At 46.6% G+C, this 20,516-nt stretch overlaps 2 protein-coding genes across 2 annotated transcripts; both read right to left on the reverse strand.

Moving 5' to 3' along the window:
* Positions 1-1,390: 1,390 nt before the first annotated feature.
* On the reverse strand, positions 1,391-10,958 carry PPIH (peptidylprolyl isomerase H). The gene is made up of 10 exons (XM_015648467.2): positions 10,850-10,958; positions 10,482-10,546; positions 9,864-9,887; positions 9,337-9,381; positions 8,887-8,929; positions 7,496-7,588; positions 5,924-6,011; positions 5,041-5,081; positions 3,156-3,244; positions 1,391-1,593 (listed from the first exon to the last, which is right to left on the reverse strand). Exons 1-9 carry the CDS (start codon positions 10,913-10,915, stop codon positions 3,176-3,178), a joined length of 534 nt encoding a protein of 177 aa, XP_015503953.1. The 5' UTR covers positions 10,916-10,958; the 3' UTR covers positions 1,391-1,593; positions 3,156-3,175.
* A 3,362-nt stretch (positions 10,959-14,320) lies between these two features.
* HIPK4 (homeodomain interacting protein kinase 4) lies at positions 14,321-16,020 on the reverse strand. Its single transcript, XM_033519365.1, has one exon. It carries the CDS (start codon positions 16,018-16,020, stop codon positions 14,455-14,457), a length of 1,566 nt encoding a protein of 521 aa, XP_033375256.1. The 3' UTR covers positions 14,321-14,454.
* Positions 16,021-20,516: the final 4,496 nt, after the last annotated feature.

Here is a 20,516-nt window from a genome sequence, read left to right on the forward strand (position 1 = left end):
CAACCAAAAATGTGGTCTTTGGGAAGACTTTCAGCCAGCAGGGAAGGAACAAGGCACACAAGCTGGAAAGCTGGAACCCTGCACATTCCATGTTGAATGGAAATATAATGGGATGTAATTAGCCATTGTAACAGCAAAGAGGTTGTAATGTATTTGCCACTCCTAATTAATCTGGGGAAGCTCTGTGACCCCTGTATGCAGGAACTGAGACCAGCTGATGGCAGTGACATAAATACATCAGGCTGGAAAAGTGCTGCTAAGCCTGGACCAGAAATAAACCAGTTTCCCTGGTGAAAAAATGGTGAATTTAGGTACCAGCAGCCAGAAGTGCAAACCTCAGCACAGCACTGCCAGGTATAGCTCCCTGAGGCACCTGAGCCAGCCTGTTGAGAATCTTCAACCTTCCCCTCACAGGAAAAGCCCTCTGCAAAGCATTTGTGGGGCTGGGGAAGAAAGGATTGGGGTGTCTGTGCTTCTTTTATCACCTGATGTTCTGCAGGTACAAAGTGACATGCCTCAGGCTGGAGAGAAGTGTCCTCAGCTGCTGTGCAATCCCAGGAATGGGGACATAGGAATGCTGACTGCCAGAGCCTGCTGCCAGGATTTCAAAGAGCCATGAGAAAGAAAAAAGAGCACAGCCAAGCCTGTGGGAGCTTCTTCCAGCATGTCAGTGCTGGCCCAGCTCAGGCAGAGTGCACCCTACAGCTGCTGGCCCAGGGAGGGATGGGATCTCTCCATACCTGCTTGTGATAGAACAGACTCTAACTTTAAACAGGTCCTTTACCTTTAAACAGCTGGATGAGAAGCTCCTGCTGGAACCCAGCCCTGTCCCCTGCCAGGTGGGTGAGCTCCCAGCTCTGTTCTGGGAGAAGAAAGGCAGCCTCAGCTGCGCTCTCCTCACTACACAGGACAAGCAGCCCCAATTTCATTCCTATAGCATCACCATTCTGTGTTTCCCAGGTGACAGACAGGCGTGCTCCAACACCCCTGTAAGTACCCAGGTGAACTCCTCCTCCAACACTTGGCATGTAACAGCTCCATGGCCTGGTGCTACCTGGTGCTAGGGGAAGGCTGAAAGACATTTATTTACATCAGAACTCTCCTCTGAGCCCAGCACTCACCATGATGGAATCTGTGCTATATCAATTTCTCCTGCCTCAGTAAGGCTGTGCACACAAAGGTTCTAGAGATTGCCAAGATACCAAGAACCTTTCTGCCAGCCAGGGAGTTGTAGTTACCTCCTTTCACCCCTACTTTCTCTCAATACCATGCAGTAAATGTTCCTGACTGAACCAGCCAGGGATAATGAATGTTGCTGAAGATGTTACACAGCCCTTCTCACCTGGAGAAGAATCCATTCTAACAAATGTTAATTGACATGCACTGCACATGTTTAAAAAAATTCTTTATTTACATTTCAAAATGTAAAACAAAAAAAAAAAGGAAAAAAAAAGAGATGCCCATTAGTAAATAATTTCAGGAGAACTTCAAGAGCATGGATCTGGCCTGTGGAGAAGTCTGGGGCAGTGGGTGAGCTGGCTGGAATTGGAATTGCACGGAGCCAGCACAGGTCTAATCACCGGTAAAGGAACACTGAAAGGAAGAAGAAACAAGTCTGAAATGCTGGACAGCCATTCCCAACAGATCCTACAACAGCCAGGGGCCACACAGCAATTTTAAATGCATGCCAGTTGCTACACACACCAGCTCTCATCATGCACAGAACTTGGGAGTCCTCCTGGGTCTGCCTGCCAGGCAACTGCATCTACTTGTGAAGTTAAAAGCAACAGTGCTTGTTTCTCCCAGCTGATTTTCAAGGATCTTGACAAGTAGCTGATGTGGCTGTCTGACATCAAGCAATGCAAAACCGTTCTCTTCCCCAGTCAGATGAGAGACATGAGGGTGCAGCAAGGCTGTTCCTAAGACCTGGCTGGGAAATAAGCATGGTACCTATGAATGAAAAGCTTCCAGGCTCAAGCTGGGCATTGGCCAGAAATCCTGTACTCCAAACTAAAATTATAAAGAAGTCTGGGCCTGAGGACAACCCTAAAGGGGACACAACCCTTCAGGACAGCTCTGCAAGAAAAGGGACAGCTTTGCTAGCAGGCTTTTTTCAAAAGCCTGGACATGGCACCAGAAGTACCAGGGGAATGGAAGAATGATTCCATTCCATGTTGTCACTTCATCAAATAGCAAGAAGTCCCAAGGGTCTGAAGTGCTGCAGGTCTCTAAGACTTTATTACAAAACAGAGAACATTATGGGCAATTCCAGTTGCCTTTGGATATCATTTAATGGAAGGTCAACAATTTTGGTTATGTGCCTTTGACAGAACTGCCCCCTGAAATTTGGAAAAAATCAGCAACCAAAAGGCTAATACAGCAGATTTTTGACAAGTTGCAGCCCAAAAAATCTAGACAGATTTGTTTAAATACCTATGTTTTTTACAGTAAAGTGAGCAGACAAATGGAGACAGAATACTGTGTATTAGCCTGAGACTATTGGTTTAACCAAAATGAAGCCTGAATAACAGTAAATAGTGGAAACATCTCCCTTCAGGTAAGGACAGTGGTACTTTTTTCAAGTTAAGGTAAGACTATGTAAGATGGTAATTCCTTGGTCCTTCAGTGGTGTTGGTCCTACAGCTGTGCTGAGCAAGAAGGCTCAAGTCCTCTCTTTCTCCTCTCCTTTTTTTGATCCCTGCCTGTCCCACCCATGGACACTCTGCTTTTTGTAGCTGTTGGAAAGTTCTCCACCTGCAGGTCAAAGTGAGGCCTCCCACCAACTAGACTGCCTGGGTAATGCCAGATGGATTACTGCTGCAATTTCCTTTCATCCACTTTCTAGAATCCAGGCTTCAAGGCAGCCTAACCCAATCCAAGAAAAAGCTCCCACAAACCCATCTTCCCCTTGACTGCAGCTGCAAAATCTTTTCCCTGCTGTGCTGCCTCTGGTGTTAGTGCAGCTTGGAGGGAAGCCAGTTCTGGGACTTCAGCTGGCAAAAAATGAATGATGTTAGAGAAGCACTTTCTGGTGTTTCACTGAGCTGAGACAGCTCTCTGCAGGTTCAAAGGAATGTGAATATAAGTCAAGAGAAAAGTAAGGAGCAGAGCAGCACAGAGTTCATGGCACTGTGCCTGTGAAGACTGAGACTTACCACATTGCTCTGTCATTGCTTCACATTTCCCCACACTGAGAGATCACAACTGGCAACTTGGGTTTGTTATTGGGACCCGTAGGCACATTCTGGGGACAAACAAATACAGAACATTAAAACTTATAAAAGCAAACCCAGGCAGTGACAGGTACTGGAAGAGTGGCTAAGAGATATCTCTGTAACATGAGGAACAGGGAATTCCAGACACAGCTCTGAGGAGCAGAAAAGCACCATTACACACTTGGCAACAGGCCCAACCATAAGCTGGTGAATTCTGTAAGCAGAGGTTTGGGACACAGACCAGAGGCTGGTCCTTTGAACTGGATGGAAGGAAGAGAGCAAAAGCTGGAGAGATCCTCATGGAGATACTTGAGACTGCTCCAGCTTTTATACTAAAAGCAGCTGCCACAAGTAAAACAAACTTGTGTTCATACAGAAAGGAAAGAGAAGTGGCAAAGCAACTCTCATTCTGAACCTCCTGATGTGCAGGACTCAGCTGTTCTCTGAACCTCTAATTTTCTTTACTTTGGTCTTACTGCACTGATACCCAAAGCAGGCTCACCACAACCCTTCAGCAGATTATACCACACTGTACAGCTCCTGCCAGACCTTTTCTCAAAGCCCAACAGCTCTGTGCTTGCCCTGCTTCCTAGACTAGAGCCCCTTATGCACATTATCCCAAGTGTGTCATGGAGTCAATGCTGGCAGTCTCAGAGAACTTGCTGCTATTTGTTAAATCTACTCATTATCCTGCCATGACACCCAGGCCTGATGCTGGCAGCAATCATCACCCGGATTGTATTTATCTTCAGCTTCTGGAAGCCCATCAGGAGATTAGTTTAATTTTTCTTATTAAACATGCTGATCATGGATCAGCAGAACTGATGATTTTGCATCCACTGAATAATCCCAGGCAATGGCAAAGAAGTGAGATGCTTTACGCTCTTGTCTGAGCTGCTGATGGAACAACTTTTTAATTCAGCCTCCTGAACAAATGCAAAGCAAATAAAGCCAAGAACGCAATCCCCGCTCAAAGACTATCACAGTCACAAGATCCTAGCAAATTTCCAAAGCCAACTCATATGACAGCCTGGGCTTCAACAGATTTCCTGCTACATTATAATGGTGACAACTGATAATGCCAGTTATCAACACTGGTATTCCCTGGTATCCTGTAAACAGCAGGAGGGAACAGGACAACTCTACTGTCTTGGGTTGCAATGCAAGATGTAACCAAAAGGATGTTAAAACCAAGTGGGACAGTGTTCTTTATCTCTCCCATGACCCATCCTCCCTCCAGGGGCAAATCTGCTGTTCATGGGCCATTGAGTCTCACTGCAGGACTGATAAAATTCCATCATCCCCTGGGAGATGCTCCACCCAGGGGGAGGAACCAAGCATTCCTACCTGGATATAATCAGAGACTCAGAACACCACAGGCAGCTTTTCTCCACTGGATTCCCAGAGCGAAACAGGACCCATCTACACCACCACTGGACCTTCAGAGGAAAACTACACCCTTCTACAGGATCACTGCTTCATCTGTCACTCCAGGAGGACTGCAGCCACCATTTATTTGGACTGCTACCAACACCCTGACCAACAGGCTGGCAGGCTGTATTCTGTCAGTGGGGGTTTTTGTACTAGTGTGTTTTTATTTTTATTTTCCTAGTAAAGAACTATTATTCCTATTCCAATATTTTTGCATGAGAGCCCCTTGATTTAATTATAATAATTTTGAGAAGGGATTCCATTCTTCCATTTCAAGGGAGGTTCCTGCCTTCCTTAGCAGACATCTGTCTTTTCAAACCAAGACATCTAGTTAATCCTGTACATGATTTTGCAATGCAGACATTCACAAGGATGTAGCCATATTCAAACTTACTTCAATTTTTCTCATGACCAACAGCCCATCGACAATTTTACCTAGAATGAGAAAATTTATCCACATTAATATGGCTGGTTTTTACCTTTGTTCCCTCCCCAGCTCATCACAGGTACATGCATTTTTGTTCTTCCTGAAAAGCCCTGTGCTGTGCAATGTTATTGGGCACTTCAGGATTTGTTACTGATCTCTGAAATCATAAAGGAAACATCCCTCTTCAAACATTCTCCACATTCAGCACAGATTAAGTGCCTTTTCTCATCACAGGGGTGGTGTGTGCAGAAATTTGGGGTTTGAAACCACCAGCTTAAGACTGGCCTGGAACTCCTACAGTTCAACCAGCAGTAAACACAAATTAGCAGATGTGATTTCACAGAATTTCTGTCCAAAACTCTGCTGAAAGCTCAGCCCTCTCTGATAGTAGAGAAGAAAGGAATCATTCCACTCATCTGTGCCTTCTGCACTGGCACAAGGATTTGTACAAAAACAGTACACTGAACACTGATCTGGATTAAAGCTAACCTGTGAAAAAATGATTCATTTCAGCAGTGATCCATCACAGCATCAGGCTGCACTGATCCCTCAGCACAAGCGAGGAGGGAAGAATGAGCAGTCCACACCCAGAGGTGGTTGGGCACTGAACAGGCACCCCAGAGAATGATCACAGCCCCAAGGCTGCCAGAGCTCCAGGAGAATTTCAACACTGTCCTCAGGCACAGAGTGGGATTGTTGGGGTGTCCTGTGCAAGGTCAAAGTCAGTCTTGAGGATCCCTCTGGGTTTCTCCCATTTCAGAAGATTCTGATTCTCACTATTTATTTTAACAGCTGCCCCACAGGGATGTCTGTGAGCTACCACTCCAGGACTTGTACTGCAGGTACTCACCAAATACAACATGTTTCCCATCCAACCAGTCACACTTGGAGCACGTGATGAAGAACTGGCAGCCGTTGGTACTGGGACCACTGTTTGCCTGGGGGTTGAGAATGGCAAAATACAAGTGTACAATTTCAGATTGGCCAGATACATAAAGGTGTTGCTCAAGACTTATTTTTATTATTTCTAGCTTACTGCTACACATACCAAAGGAAACAAGATGCACATCTGTGCATCTGGGATATCACCACCTCTGGTCACAGCAGAATGTGCAAGAGCCACGTCACCAGCTATTTATTATATTTCTACAAAGGTGTGTTCAATACAAGACTGTGCCAAAGTCCAGGCTCTAGAGCATGCCCCTGAAAAAAGGCTGAACTTTTTGGTGACAAGTATTTATTAGCTGCAGCATTACCCTGAGGAAAACTGAATGCCAGAAACCAGGGCAAGAAAAAAACCCAGCTGATTTCTGTTTTTTTGGGAGGTTTCCTCAGAATAAAAATTAAAAATTTTCAATGATCATGATGAAAAAAGTAACAACTGTATTGGCACAGGGCTCACAGGAACCGTGGGGTGCAGATGTGAAATTTTATTCACACCCAAGTACAAAACCCAGAGCTTTTGCATTCTGTTAAGAAAACATCTCTGCAACACTGAAGGCCACTTGTGATACTGACAACCAGGAGCTACTAAAGCAAGTTTCTGTCCTGATGAGTGAACTGGTCAAGTTTTGCAGCTGCAAGACTGCAAAGGACAGGGTCATTTTGGCTTGCTAGTTAATGCTAGCCAGTTTCAAAAAGATCCAGCTGGGATCCATGGTTTGACCCAGTATGATGACTTCAGAGCCATGCCACTTTAACACAAAGCTGGCAATACTGGAGTGAACCTCTTCTCTCACCCCACACCACAGCAGGTACTTAGCTGTGCCATGACACCTCTTTTTGGGCCATGTTTTCAAGATGAAGGAATAACTAGCCCATATGATAACATGGTCTAAGCAAGTGGTTTTATGGGCAGAGCAGCTGAAAGAGGTGGGGAAGAAGTTGTAGATAGAACACTGAAGCACTGGCTCCATTTGCTTTCTATTCTAAAAGTCAGGGTATTGTTCCTACCAGACAATGTGCAATGGTTGCAGTTTCTCCTACTATGTTGAATAGGAAGGTCTGTTTTAAAAGATACCATGGTAACACTGCTGTGGCTTTGGAACTCCCAAATCTCTCTGTTTCATCCTTGCCAAGGTCAGTGTTTGATAACAGTATCAGGAAAGAAGAGAACACCACCAACTCACACAACTCACTGCTGTATGAAAACTCTAAAATTTAATTAAGCTCTTCTGAAAGCAATCAAACCAAGCATGTCCCAGCACTCCAACAGGCAGCAAAGAAAGGATGCTGCAGGATCAGGACCATTTTGTAACTCAACATTAACCCATAAGTAACTGCTTGACTAGTAGTTACAAAGCAGACCCTGTACCAAATAGCAGAGATTCTGTTGTCCAGCAAGTCTCCTGTACATTTAAGAAAAGGGCACGATAAATTACCAAAACCTTTTTAGTCTGTAATATCATTATTTCATACTCACCATAGAAAGCAGGCCAGGAGCAGAGTGTTTCAGCTTGAAGTTTTCATCTGCAAAAGGACCTCTATATATACTGGCTACTCCAGTGCCATCTCCCTGCACGAGAGAGGTACCCAGTCAGCCACAGCATTTGTTCTGTAGCAATTGCTAAGGAATATTTCAATTTAAAAATTAATTTAAAATCTCCAAGCAAGAGGAAAGGGCAAAATGGATGTTGTATTGCCATTTACACACACCAGCAGTGAACACATTCAGTCTTCCATTTCTGAACAAGAACAGCAACTGGTTTCTAACTACATAGTTAATTGTTCACCATTCATATGTTGGCAGAAGCCCATGCAGATGTTAAGCTTAAGTCCAAGCCTCCCAGAGTGGAGTGGAGGCTACAGATCGCTTGGTACAGACCCATCAGGACTTGGAAGGGAAAAGGGAGAAGACACAGCAGTATGGGCACATGCAGCTCCACATCTTTTGCTCTACTTGCCCAGCCTTTGTTTGTTTTCCTGCTGCTCTCTGTAGTTTACTTAAACTGTTGGCTCTGAGACAGAAACGTACACCCTGTCTCAGGGGTCAGTGTGACTGTGCTTGTTCCCCAAGTGGCTTTGTAATAAATATATAAATTCCAAATACTGGAGCAATCTGTGAAGCTTGTTGAGATGCAGTGGAAGTAATATGGCACACTGGGACATCTGAGCAGTGTCACAATTAGCAACTACACCAGAGTCTGGTGTTGCTGAACCACCTGCTGTGTGGTCATTTCTCTCAGAGACTTTCATACAACCAAGTTTTATATTAAAAAAGCTTTATCACTTCCCTCATATTTTGAAACACTTCCAAAAACAAAATAATTTTATTGAGTCCTAGACCAGTGAAGAGATCCTGTGGCCCTTCAGCCTTACTCATATTCTGCTTATCCCCATGTCAGAGCATGACCACCACTGTGGGTGCAAAGTCTTTTCTGTTTTGAGATTCTGACAATTTAGTAACAAAAGGCTAGTTTTGATTTAAATGACCTCTTATGTCACAGACTGGGTTCTGTACTTAGGGTCTATCTACAATGTGAATTGAAATTCACAGAGGATTTTGTTTGGAGGAGGACAACAGAAAGGGGAAGGAAAACGGGAAAAAACAATTCAGGTTTTGAAAGCTTCCAGCGTATTGCCAGGCTATTGTAGAAAATATTTTGGGAAGAATCTGTGTTCACCCAAGGCTCCAGATTTGTCTTCAAGTGATTTACTGCCTGTTGCAGTAAGACAGCAGCAGTGCCATGAGGACACCTCCAGTTACTGCTTGATACCTCAAAAAAGAGGCCCTGAAAATCAGCACAGACCATTGGAAATAATAGCATGTTATACTATAGAGGAAAAGGACAAAAAGAGTACAGGAATACATACATTTACGAAGTCACCTCCTTGGATCATGAAATCCTTTATTACCCTAAAGAAGTAAAACAACACTTAGTTCTCAGTGGCCAAAGGCCTCAAGAAGCTCAGTGTAAGGTGAAAAGGGGTTCTGCCTTGCTGTGCAACTGAAGTTAACAGTCTATGAATGCTGCAGCCTTAAATCTACAACAAATATTAATTAGTGGTTGATATGAGGCCATTTAGGACTCATTGCTTTTGACCAGGGATAGTGGTTAGGTGACAGATGTCATATCTGACATGGCACAGCAGAAACAGGAGATTGCTCACAGTGGGGAGGACACAATCCCCACATCCCCTAAAACCACAGAACTTCATTAGCCATGATCCACAAATCAACACCACTAATAGCTCAAGGCAGGTCACAAAACCCCATATGGCTCAGGCTACTATTTAGTGTCTAAACAACAATAAATCATTTACCTGTGGAAAGTGCTTCCTTTATAACCTATAGGGACACCATCTTTCCTGTAAGGAAGTGAAAAGGAGAATTACTGCAACCTACTGGATATCCCAACACAAAATTCTCCCAGCAATTCAGAGTCCCAAAGGGTTGCCCTATACATTAGTAGCTGCTTTGAAACACAACCAAGTGCCACAGCCTCCCAGCTCCTGCTGTTGTTGGAGGCAAAAAAAAAGCCTCAAGTGGGCTCTGCACATGAAATGACTGTTCCCTGCAACACCCACATCATCATCATCTTCACAGGATCCATGAGCAGGTGGGCTTTGCAGACAGGGCTTTTTAAAGCCACTTGGGCACAAAATAAGTCATATCCAAAAGGGAAACCTGTCATCTCTCTGAGTCTCCCAACCCCTCACAACTCCCTCAGAGCAGACTTGTCTTCCATTTTGTACTGGCATAACATGAAAAAGTTCAAGACAAACCCTTTCTACATCACCCAGCCCTGTTTCTCCAGTGGCACACTTAAAGAACATTATAATCCACTTACCTGAATTCACCTGTACAAAACTGCCTGGCAAACAAAAAGAGAGGAGAGTGTTAGGAGCATGTGAATTCTGAGGGCTGCATCAACTGGTGCACAGGATTTTCCTTATTGTACCAGAGATGTTCCCAGAGAAACAGGAATAGGAAATGGCAACTCCTTCCCGCTGTCATTTCCAAACATTTTCTGTGCTCTTTGTGCTGAGGAGGTCAGAGAGTGATCACCAAGGCTGTAAGAGACAGTGAATGTGGGGCAGGCTCTGTGTTTGACAGAGACCACGGTATGTGCATCCCTCCGATGGAAGTGGGATTTCACATGGTGCATCCCTCAGTTGATGGCAGAATTGGGTGGCCAGGAGAGCTCCACCACAGCACAAGGCACTGCCTGTTCTAAATGCACAGAGCACATCAGGAGGCTTCACAGAAAGCAGAAGAGGACCCCTTCCATCCAGACAGTGTCCCCTGAGAGACCAGGACACCACACAGCATCTCTGAGAACAGACACACAAAGCAGGTGAAGCAGTTTGGGGTGGGTGTCAACTGGTTTTGCCACCAAAAGCCATTCCTGCACCAGAAAGCCTTTGCAGCTCCAGGCTGAGCTGCAGGAACGGTAGCTGCTCGTTACCTGAAGTTCTCTGCTGTTTTGGGTACAACATCGGCGAACAGCTCGATCTTCATGCGGCCGACCTCCTGAGGAGACGGGGACCAGGTGAGTCTGCCAGGTCCCCTCTCACACACACACACACCCCGGGCACTCGCACAAACCCGGTCTCCTCATTCACCCCCATCGATCCCCGTCCCTCCAGACCCCTCCTGCTCCCCTCCCCGGCGGGCGCAGTGACCCCACAGCCCCGCTCCCCGGCATCGCCCCTGCCAGCGCTTCCAGGCGCGGCCCCGCAAGGCTCCAACTCCCTCACTGCCCCACATCACTCTCTCCCCACAGCGCTCCGACACCCCCAGCTACCGCCGCAGTCCCTCCCCGGGCACCCCTACCTGCCCGCCGATGGTTACATCGAAGAAAACCACGGGGTTGTTGGGATTCGCGGCCAGCGCCGACATGACGAGCGCCGCTGCAGGAAGCGGAAATGGCGGCGGAAGCGGAGGCGGCGGCGGAAGGCGAGAGGGGCCCGGGCGGGCTGTGGGGCCGGGCGGAACGCGGGGCTGAGGCTGGCCGGGATGGCCGGGAGCTGTGTCCGCACTGTGTCCACGCTGTGTCTGGGGTATCCGCGTGGTGTCCGGAGCTCCATCCTGCTGCGGCAGCTCGGGGTCCGCAGGGCGGAGCGCTGCCCGGCTCCCGGGGAAGGCCGGCCCTCAGGGAAGCCCTGCCCGGCCCTCAGGGAAGCCCTGCCCGGCCCCCAGGGAAGGCCTCTCCGGCTCTCAGGGAATGCCAGCCCGGCTCCCAGGGAAGGCCGGCCCGGCTCTCAGGGAATGCCAGCCCGGCCCTCAGGGAATGCCAGCCCGGCCCTCAGGGAATGCCAGCCCGGCCCTCAGGGAAGCCCGGCCCTCAGGGAAGGCCTGCCCGTTCATCTCGCTGCCGCCCTGGGCACACACCGGCTGACACATTTCCCTGCCCGGATAGGCAAGGAGGCCAATGGTACGTGGGCTGTACCAGCTGCAGTGTGGCCAGTGGAACCAGGGCAGTGACCACACACCTGGGCTGAGGCACCTCCAGCTCTGGGGTCAGTTCTGGGTGCTTCACTACAAGAAGGAAATGGAGCTGGAGCATGTCCAGAGAAGAGAATGGAATTGGGGAAGGGTCTGGAGGACAAGGAGCAGCTGAGGGAGCTGGGAGGACTCAGCCTGGAGAAGAGAAGGCTTGAGGGGATCTTCTTGCTCTTCACAACTCCCTGGCAGGAGGATGCAGTTGTGTGAGGGTCAGGTTCTGCTCCCAGCAAACAAAGGACAGGACAAGAGGGACTGGCCTCATGTTGTTGCAGGGGAGGTTCAGGCTGGACATCAGTAAGAATCTCTGTGGAAAGGCTCATCCAGCCCCAGCACAGACTGTCTGGAGTAGTGGTGGGTTTAAAAGGGTTTAAAAGGGTTTAAAAGCCGTGTAGATGTGGCACTTGGGGACGTGGTTTAGTGGTGGTCTTGGCAGTGGTGGGGGAACAATTGGTCTCAATCTTCAGGGTCTTTTCCACTATGTCCATGATTGCAAAAGTTAGGTCTGTGCTTGTTTCCAAGGTTTGATCAGCTGAACACTGTGTTTGGGAGGTTTACAGGACATCCTTCAATGTCCTGACTGTGCTTGAGCAGAAGTCATGCTTTCTCTGGCAGAAGGATGAGCAAGATATGTGAACAAGTGCACTGCAACTTTTCTGCTTGAAAAGAGACCTTTCCTGGACGAGAATCCTGATTTGGAAATTGTTATGTATGTACACAATGGCTGAGTGGAGCTGTTTGAGTACAATCAGTGCTGTAGCTGGGCTTTGCCCTTGTGGCAAGAGAAGGCTCCAGTGTGAAGATCAGCCCTGACTTGGCTCATACAATACTGAGCTGGCCCAGAACATTTTTCTGCCACTGACATGCTAAAAAGGCAATGCCGTTTGTTTTGGTGAACAAAGGTGATCTGTTTCTACACCTTCAGCCTTTGATTGATGACACAGTTTTCTCAGGGCATTTCCTAATGACTCTAAAGATAATTTTTGAGTCTCTTATTGCTTCCTGAAGGTGAAAATTCATTCAGTGGTTTGCGTTGCTGAATTGTGTCCTTCAGTGTGTCCCAGCTGTGGTTTTGCTTTAAAAACCCTTGCAGTTCATCTGAAGATACTTTCTTTTGCAGGCCAGGGATAGGCAATGGTACAAGATGAATGATGCCTTAAGACATCTCTCTGCCAAAGTACATGTTTACTTTTCTATGCCAGGAAGGAATGAGTGTGAAAGGATGTTCAGAATATACTCTCTCCTGTTACTGTTGCTGTTCTTCTCTGATGGGTTTTGGCTTTTGTCATAGGAAAGGATGACTGTTTGTCCAGGTAAGTTCTGTCTGTCCTGCAGTTTGACAGGCCCTTTTTTTCTCCCTCGCTGTCTGGCACTAAACCAGGCTTGTGTAAATTGCTCTCTGAGAAGGGCCAGCTGTGAAAAGGGGCAAAATGGGCATCTGAGAGACTATAAAGGTTTCAAGCAGAGCTGGTAGCACTGCTTGAAAGGGACAGACATGGCTGGAAAACCGTGATCTATTTTCCAAAGCCTTGTACTGCTTCAGTTTTCTGCGTGTCATATCAAGTATTCCAGAAAATAACAGGCCTGAAAGCCACGAGGAGACTGCAAGAAATCAAGGAGGTGGAGAAAGCCCACACACACAGAGGAGGGGGAGAACCTGAACAGAAGCCAGCCAGACATTCCACCTCCCAGGAAATGCAGGACACCCTCACCACCAGCTGGGACATGGCCATGGGAACCTGCTCAGCTGTTCCCACAGGGAGAGAAGGATCCTCCTAATGGGGGAAGCTCAGGGGAGGACGGTTCAAGAATGAAGGGAAGGAACTCCAGAGAGGAGAACTAAAAAGTAGCAACACTTGCAACACTGCAACAGTTGCCTCACTCTTTTCCAGCCCCTTCAAGTTCATGGCTTTTGTAGCGACCTGTTCAGTAAGTGTCAGCACACTTCCCAGAATTACCTCCCAGGGACCACCAAAGGCTGCAGACTCAGAGGAATGTTGACCATTAAACCTGACATTCACCATTGAAACAAAACAACCATCCCAGTCCCAAGTGGTGCTTCTGATTGTTCTGGGGAGAAACTACACACATTTCCAGAAAAATCTGCAGATTTCTGCTTTGTGAAAGTTTGGTGTAGCTTTTATAGTTTGTCAAGTGAGAGGTGTCTTTCAGTTAGGAATCCAGCTTATCTTGCCAAATTTCACTTCAGCAGTAAGGTGTTTATTGACAGTCTGCAGGTGCCAGACTAATGTTAACCAAAATAATTCATACAACCATGTCCTGTTTGAGTTATCTGACCAGGTAACAAGCTACAGGTAAGTTTTTGTGGGGTGTGAGATGCCCTGCTACAGGGGAAAAAACAGAAAATGCAAGTTTTGTGGAGTTTATGTTGTTGAGCCTGGGAGTAGGGGGTTCTCTGTGCTGCAAATGTAGAAAGTGCGAGGCCTTTGTCAAGTGTTGTGCCGTCCCCAGGTGAGAAGCTGGGACACCCCTTGGCAGTACCAAACTCCCTTGGCAAATAATCAATTGAAATGCTCAATTTTTGGCAAAACTATTTATTGGGGGATCAGTGTGAGAAACAGAGCCGGTAGCATCTGGCACAGTATGTTCTGTTGCAGCCCTGGCTGTGATCCCCACCAGCAAGGCGCTGGGTTTTGGCGGTTGGGGTGCCTGAGGGTGAGGAAGAGGAAGGTCTCTTGCAAGCTCTGGGCTGCTGGAGCGTGTGCAAGGGTTGCTGTGGGGTCTCAGTGGTGCTGGGAGTGCCACTGGCTCTGTAGTAGGAGGAGCTTGCTGAGTACTGCAGGGGCGGCCCAGCCCAGCCTCCGCAGCCCATTCTCCAAATCCCTGGAGGCTTGGGGTCGTGCCACATCACCAGAGCTCTCTGTGGTGGGGAACAGGGGGGAGAGCATGGGGTGGGAGTGAGTGTTACCTCCTTTTTATGGGGACCTCGGGCACCTGGGGACATGTGGCACCAGGAAACCCAAGCATGTAAGGGACCCCAAGCACACTTTGTCCCGGAGTGCCCATGCCCAGGAGCCCCCTCCCTGTACCTTGGCACAGGATGAGCTGCAGCATCTTCCAGGCAGGTTCTGTTCCATGGTGCCACCAACAGCTGGGCTGCCACTGCAATGGCTGTACTGTTTTATTTTACTGGGAGACCCCAGCACAGTCAAGTGACGGTCAGTGGGCTCCATCTGGGGACACCAGTGATGCTGACAGTACTGGCTTCTACAGTGGGTGGGGCTGGGGGCTTGGCAGATGTTCTGCTGATGCTTGTCAGCAGTGTCCTCAGCTGGCTCAGCCAGACTCAGCCCATCCATCTGGGCAGTGGCCTTCTGGATGCCTCCCTGGCTGGCAGGGATGAAAGCACTTTTCTCTATGCTAGGGAGGATCTCAGCTATCCTGGAATCCTTACAGGATGCCCTCAAGTCTTCCTGACTGAGCTGGTAGTACCGGGTGGCCTCAAAGCTGGCCTTCACCTCCTGCATGGAGATGAAAGGATGATGAAGGGCAGCACTGGGTGTGATTCGCTCACGTGAGTCCCAAGTGAGCATCCTCTTGACCAGCTCCACCATCCTGTACAGATCACAGCGCTTGGCCAGCTCCTCCTGGTCAGGATCAGGCATCTGGCAGACATTCACCACTGCCAACTGATCCAGTGAGGAAAAGATATGTTCCCTCCTCTCCATGGGCTTTGCCATCACCTTCCCTGGTGGTTTGAGCTGCCAGGTACCAGTGGAACATGGCACACGCTGGAAGAAGGACCGTGTCTTCTGGGCAGCGCAGAGCAGCTCACCCCGGGGTAGCCCCAAGGTAGAGCAGATGTAGCACACCTGCTCATATTCATCACTGCCAGGGTAGAGCGGCCAACCCAAGTGAAGCTCAGCCATCACACAGCCCAAAGACCAGATGTCCACCTTCTCACAGAAGGGTAAGCCCAGCAAGATCTCCGGTGCCCGGTAGAAGCGGGTTTGGATGTAGGGCTCCTGGACATGGCAGACCTCAGGGAGGAGGATAGCCGAGCCAAAGTCAACAAGCTTGATGCGAAATGGATAGCGTGCATGGTCCACCAGCATGATGTTCTCTGGCTTAAGGTCAGCATGGATGATAGAGAGCTCCTTCAGCTTGACCAGTGCCACCAGCACCTGTGCTGCGATGGTACGGATGTGTCGGATTGGCAGCGGTGAGAAGTTGTTCTGCTTTTGGAAGTCAAAGAGGTTTTGCTGCAGCAGCTCGAAGATCAGGTAGGTCCAGACCGTGTCACTGAAGGACTCGAGGAAATGGATGATGTGAGAGTCCTTCGTGTCCCCCTCCCGCAAGGCCTGCAGCAGCCTCAGTTCATTCTTCACTATTTGGCCATTGTGATCACAGTTCTTCAGGATCTTGATGGCCACCATCTCCCCAGTGCTCCTGCACTGCCCCTGGATCACCTGTCCAAAGGTCCCCTTCCCCACCATGGCCATTATATCATAGCACTCAGCACCTACCACTAGTGTCACCATGGTGGGTTGGCTCCTCATCAGGGGCTCGGGATCCTCCAGCTCAGCACCCAGTGGGGACTGGAGACACCTGACTGTCCCAACCCTGCCTCACAACACCCTGTGTTCCAACATCACCATGACAATACACAATGTCATAACAGAAACAACCCGGCTGCAGGAACCCCCTGAAAACCAACAGTGACCCCCAGTGTGGTGTTCCAAGCTCCTCAGCAGCCTTGCTGTGCCTCCCCAGCAACAAACCTTCCCTCTTCCCAACTGCCCCCTGCAAGGGACACAGGTACACGTCCCCCTCCACTTGTCCCTGACAGCCCAGTGGCAACAAAACAGGGGAAAAAGGGACTATGGGGAGAACAGAGGACATCCAAACAACAAACCACATTAACTTAATGCAAATAAAACTTCCCTCAACATACACACAATATTCATCCCTTAATTATGAGAGCCAATCCTCTTATTCCCCATCTGTAATGGGTAGGAAAGGCAAAGGAAATCAAAGTGGAGGAAGGCAAGGCCTGGGAAGAAAGGAGTAAGTGAACTTATGTGCTGGGTGAAATTTGAGCCTCACCTGAATATTCCTGCATATCATAATCTGATAAGGATTACCCCTATGTTTATGTGGCTATATGAGTAAAGAGACCTTTAACATTCTCAATTGACACTAGAGCTCAAAATCAAGTTGCTTACTTGTAAAGAAGCCAAAAAACTAAAGTTAAAAAATTTAACTGTCTCTAATAGAAAAAGCATTATCTGTTACACTGGCAAAGTCCATTTATGGTCCAGGGGAAAGTGAATTACTTCACATACATTCACAATTGCACATCATGAAGAAAACATTTTAGGATATGACAGCCTTAAAGGAAAAATTTGGCAATTATCAAATGGGGATGTTTGGTCCTATGGACCCACAAAACACAGGAATCTTTCTGGGAATGATAGAAAAATGGATCTCTTAAAATTAGCTCTGGTGTTGCATATTTCTACTGTAACTAATATCAAACTATACCTTCTAGCCTCTGCAGACAAACAAGAGATAAACGAAGTAATTAAAAATTTAGAACAAAGAGGCATTATGTTTTAGGATGCATTCTGCTTAGGATTCTCCTGTTTGGCCAGTGATAATAGCAGATGAGAACTGGCATTTAACAACTGAATATTGAAGGCTTAATGCAAATATGGGACCACTCACTGTAGCTGTCCCAGATATTGCAAACCTCACTGCTATGCTGCAGGCATCTGCACGTAAGTGGATGGCAATTTTGGATATAAAAGACATTTTTATGGTCCAAATTCAGGAGGAAGATAAACCCAAACTTGCATACACTTGGGAGGGATCACAATACACCTTCAATCGCCTGCCCCAAGGGGACAATCACTCACCCACGATAACACACAATGCTTTGGCTGAAATCCTTCAACAAATACAAATTCAGGAAGATTTATCAGTGCACTGATGATGTGTTGGTAGGAGGTGAGGAGGAAAGTGCAGTAAGAACAACAGCACAGGACATAAAATAGATTAAATGAAGAGGGGGTAGAAATGCTTTCAACAAATTGTCAAGATCCCTCTAAGGAAGTGAAATTCCTGAGAACCTAGTGCCTAGCAGGCCAAGCTGTAATTCCAGATGAAATAGTTACAAAATTAGATGCTATATTTATCCCCACTACTGAAAAGGAATTTCAAAATATGAATGGTACTTTGGGATAGGAGTAATCATGTTTCTGGATTTTCTATAATAACAATTCCCTTGTACACATTAATGAAGAAAAACAGATGATTACTGCATCTGACCCAAGCTCTTAAACAAGTAGAAAAATTCAGCAGCATCAGCCTGTAGAAATCCAAGGACTTTTCAATCTGTTAGCCAGCACCAGCAGTGCTCTGCCAGGGGGAATTGCACAGACCAAGAGTGCACAAATGGTGTGCAGCTATCTCGGGGGCCACAGGTCAGATGGATGTCACTGAAGGGCCAGCAGAACCTAAAAAATCACAGGTAGCTGACTCCAAACATGTTAGCTTTACAACAGCTATATAAAGCTTTTTATAAAGCTATATAAACCTGGTCCCATACTGGACACTCCTGCATTCACTTGAAATTCTGGAGCTGAAGATATCTAATTTACTCACAGCTCAGCCAAACATTTTGATGGTATATGAAAGTACAGAGCAGTTGCTGTTGAAACAAAACAATTCACTCAACAGCAAGGAATATCAGTGTTAAGCAGGCATTCTTTATTTACAGGGCTGGGGCCACACCGTGAGTGCTCCCAACCACTGGATGAATTAATACAGTTTATATTTACAAGGTTGTTATATATTCATTACACAGAGGAAGAAATCAGTAACATAAAACCAGCCTATTTTAGAAAGTGATTATACGAACATTAATTAACTATTTCACGGTCTTTGCTGCCATCTACTGTCCTTCCATAAGAACACAGTCCATTCCATAGCCATCATCATTTGTCCTTTAATTGAACTTTCTGAATTGGTGCATGCTCAGTCTATGTTAATTGCTTTTGAACTACAAAACTGGTTATTTCTGGTGTTATTATCATCCCAGATGGTTTACTTTTCAGCCTTGAAAGTTGGTTATTGTTAGCTGATTATTTATTTTAAGCAATATTTATCCTCTCTTACAAAGTCATTACTTATTTGGTTGCATTTTTCCTGAATATTTTTTAGTTCTTAGTTAATCTACAGATCCTGTTTTTTAACCTTGCTCCCTTTGTTATGTGGTAGGGCAAAAGGTACTAAAAGCATTTTGGTAGTTAATTTAGATTTAGTCACATATAATGAGAAGCCAGCAAGTGTCTTTCACTCTTAGCACTGAAACAAGAGTGGAAGTAGCAAAGGAGGAATAGGAAATACAGGGATGGGAGAGCTGGAAGCTGTATGCTGGCAGTAAAGCAGAAAGCAAGGATGCTGTATGCTGATTTTCACACAGTCTGGTGCCACACAGTGGTGTCAGTAGGAAGCATTAAATTGGCAAGTGAATGGAAAAGAGGTTTGGCTCTTGGAAATGTGTGGAGTTTCTCCTGTGAGTAGGGACACCAGCTTAGGGGTTACTCCCACAGAGGTTAAAACTATGTACTTTATTCTCATTTTGGTGGTAAGTTCCATTTGATTTCAAATCAATACTATTTATTTTGCTAGCTTTAATATAGGTAACTTAATATCACGCACTATTTTAATCTACTAGTATTTTTTTAAAATTTTGTACTCTCTACTAAGTAACTCTGATTAAGATCTCTCATCTGTTATCTCCTGTCTGTTTAATAAGTAGTTTTATTTTTAATGTTTAATTTTTATTTTTAAGGGGTTTTTTTTTGTTTTTTTTTAATATTTAATTTTATAGGTAGACCTGAACTTCCATTCAGTGCATGCCAGAGAGATTTAGGCAAGTCTACACTTCAGAAATCAAAGGCAGGGCTTGTCTGGAGTTCACACTCACCCCGTGATGCAGACCTTGGCCTCCCAGGGCTGCTTCTCAGAACATCACAGCTTTAAGATGAGGAATCTTGGGGCACCTGGCTGCAAAGGACTTTGCTTTTCCACAGGAAGGAAAGGCTGGTGTCCTGTTGCCTCAGGGGCAGCTGAGAGGTGGCATCTGGGAAAGCAAGGCCAGCCAGACCCATTGGCAGCTTTCCTCTGGGAACAATCCTGGGATGTACAGAATTTTTGAAGTGGATCCCACTTTAGGCCATGGGTGATGGAAGGATCTTTTCCACAGGATGAAAAGACCTGTGCCCCAGTGTCTCAGGGGCAGCTCGAGGTGGACCACAGCAGGAATGGATCTCTAAATCCAAACATGTTCCCCCTGAGTTCTGCTACAGCTTCTCTCAATATTGGGCACCTCTTTCCCAGATTCCTCCACATTCTCTAGTGCCCTTCCCTTTCCTCACATTTACCCCTTGCTGCTTCCCCTATGTTGCTCTGTCCTCCAGCCCCTTTGCAGATGCTGCTGACCACCTCCCCAGCACCAGATATAGCACCATCTCCTTCTCCAAAGGGAGTAAAATAACTCTCTGGTGATAAAACTGGCTCTTTTTTGTAATCAGTTAGAATTGAATGTACAGCCCCAGGATTGTTCTTTATTGCTACTGTTCCTATTCCGTGTGCTTTAGTTGTCTGACCTTTAAGAAGGCCTCAAATTTCATATATATATATATTTATTTATTTTAATTTTTTTCCCTGACCCTTAAATGCTTATGATCCTGTACAGGAAATGGTAAAAGTCTTCCCTTGGAACAATAAACATTTCTGTTTATTCTGTTATCTGATTTCCCCTTTGGAAGTCATGTTCCTTGATCCTCTCCTGCCCTCAGCTGCACGTGGCCTGGGTGGATTTCTGCACTCAGATCTCTCTGAAATCAGTGCAGCTGTGACCAGAACCATGGGAACCTGAGTGGAGCCCTCTCCAGAAGGTATTTCTGCATTCAACAACTGGAAAAAGCTTGCCTCTCCAAGGGTTTTGTCTGACAGCATGGCTCCAGCA

Source organism: Parus major, chromosome 21, assembly GCF_001522545.3.
Source record: "Parus major isolate Abel chromosome 21, Parus_major1.1, whole genome shotgun sequence".
In the NCBI taxonomy this organism is placed as follows: domain Eukaryota; kingdom Metazoa; phylum Chordata; class Aves; order Passeriformes; family Paridae; genus Parus; species Parus major.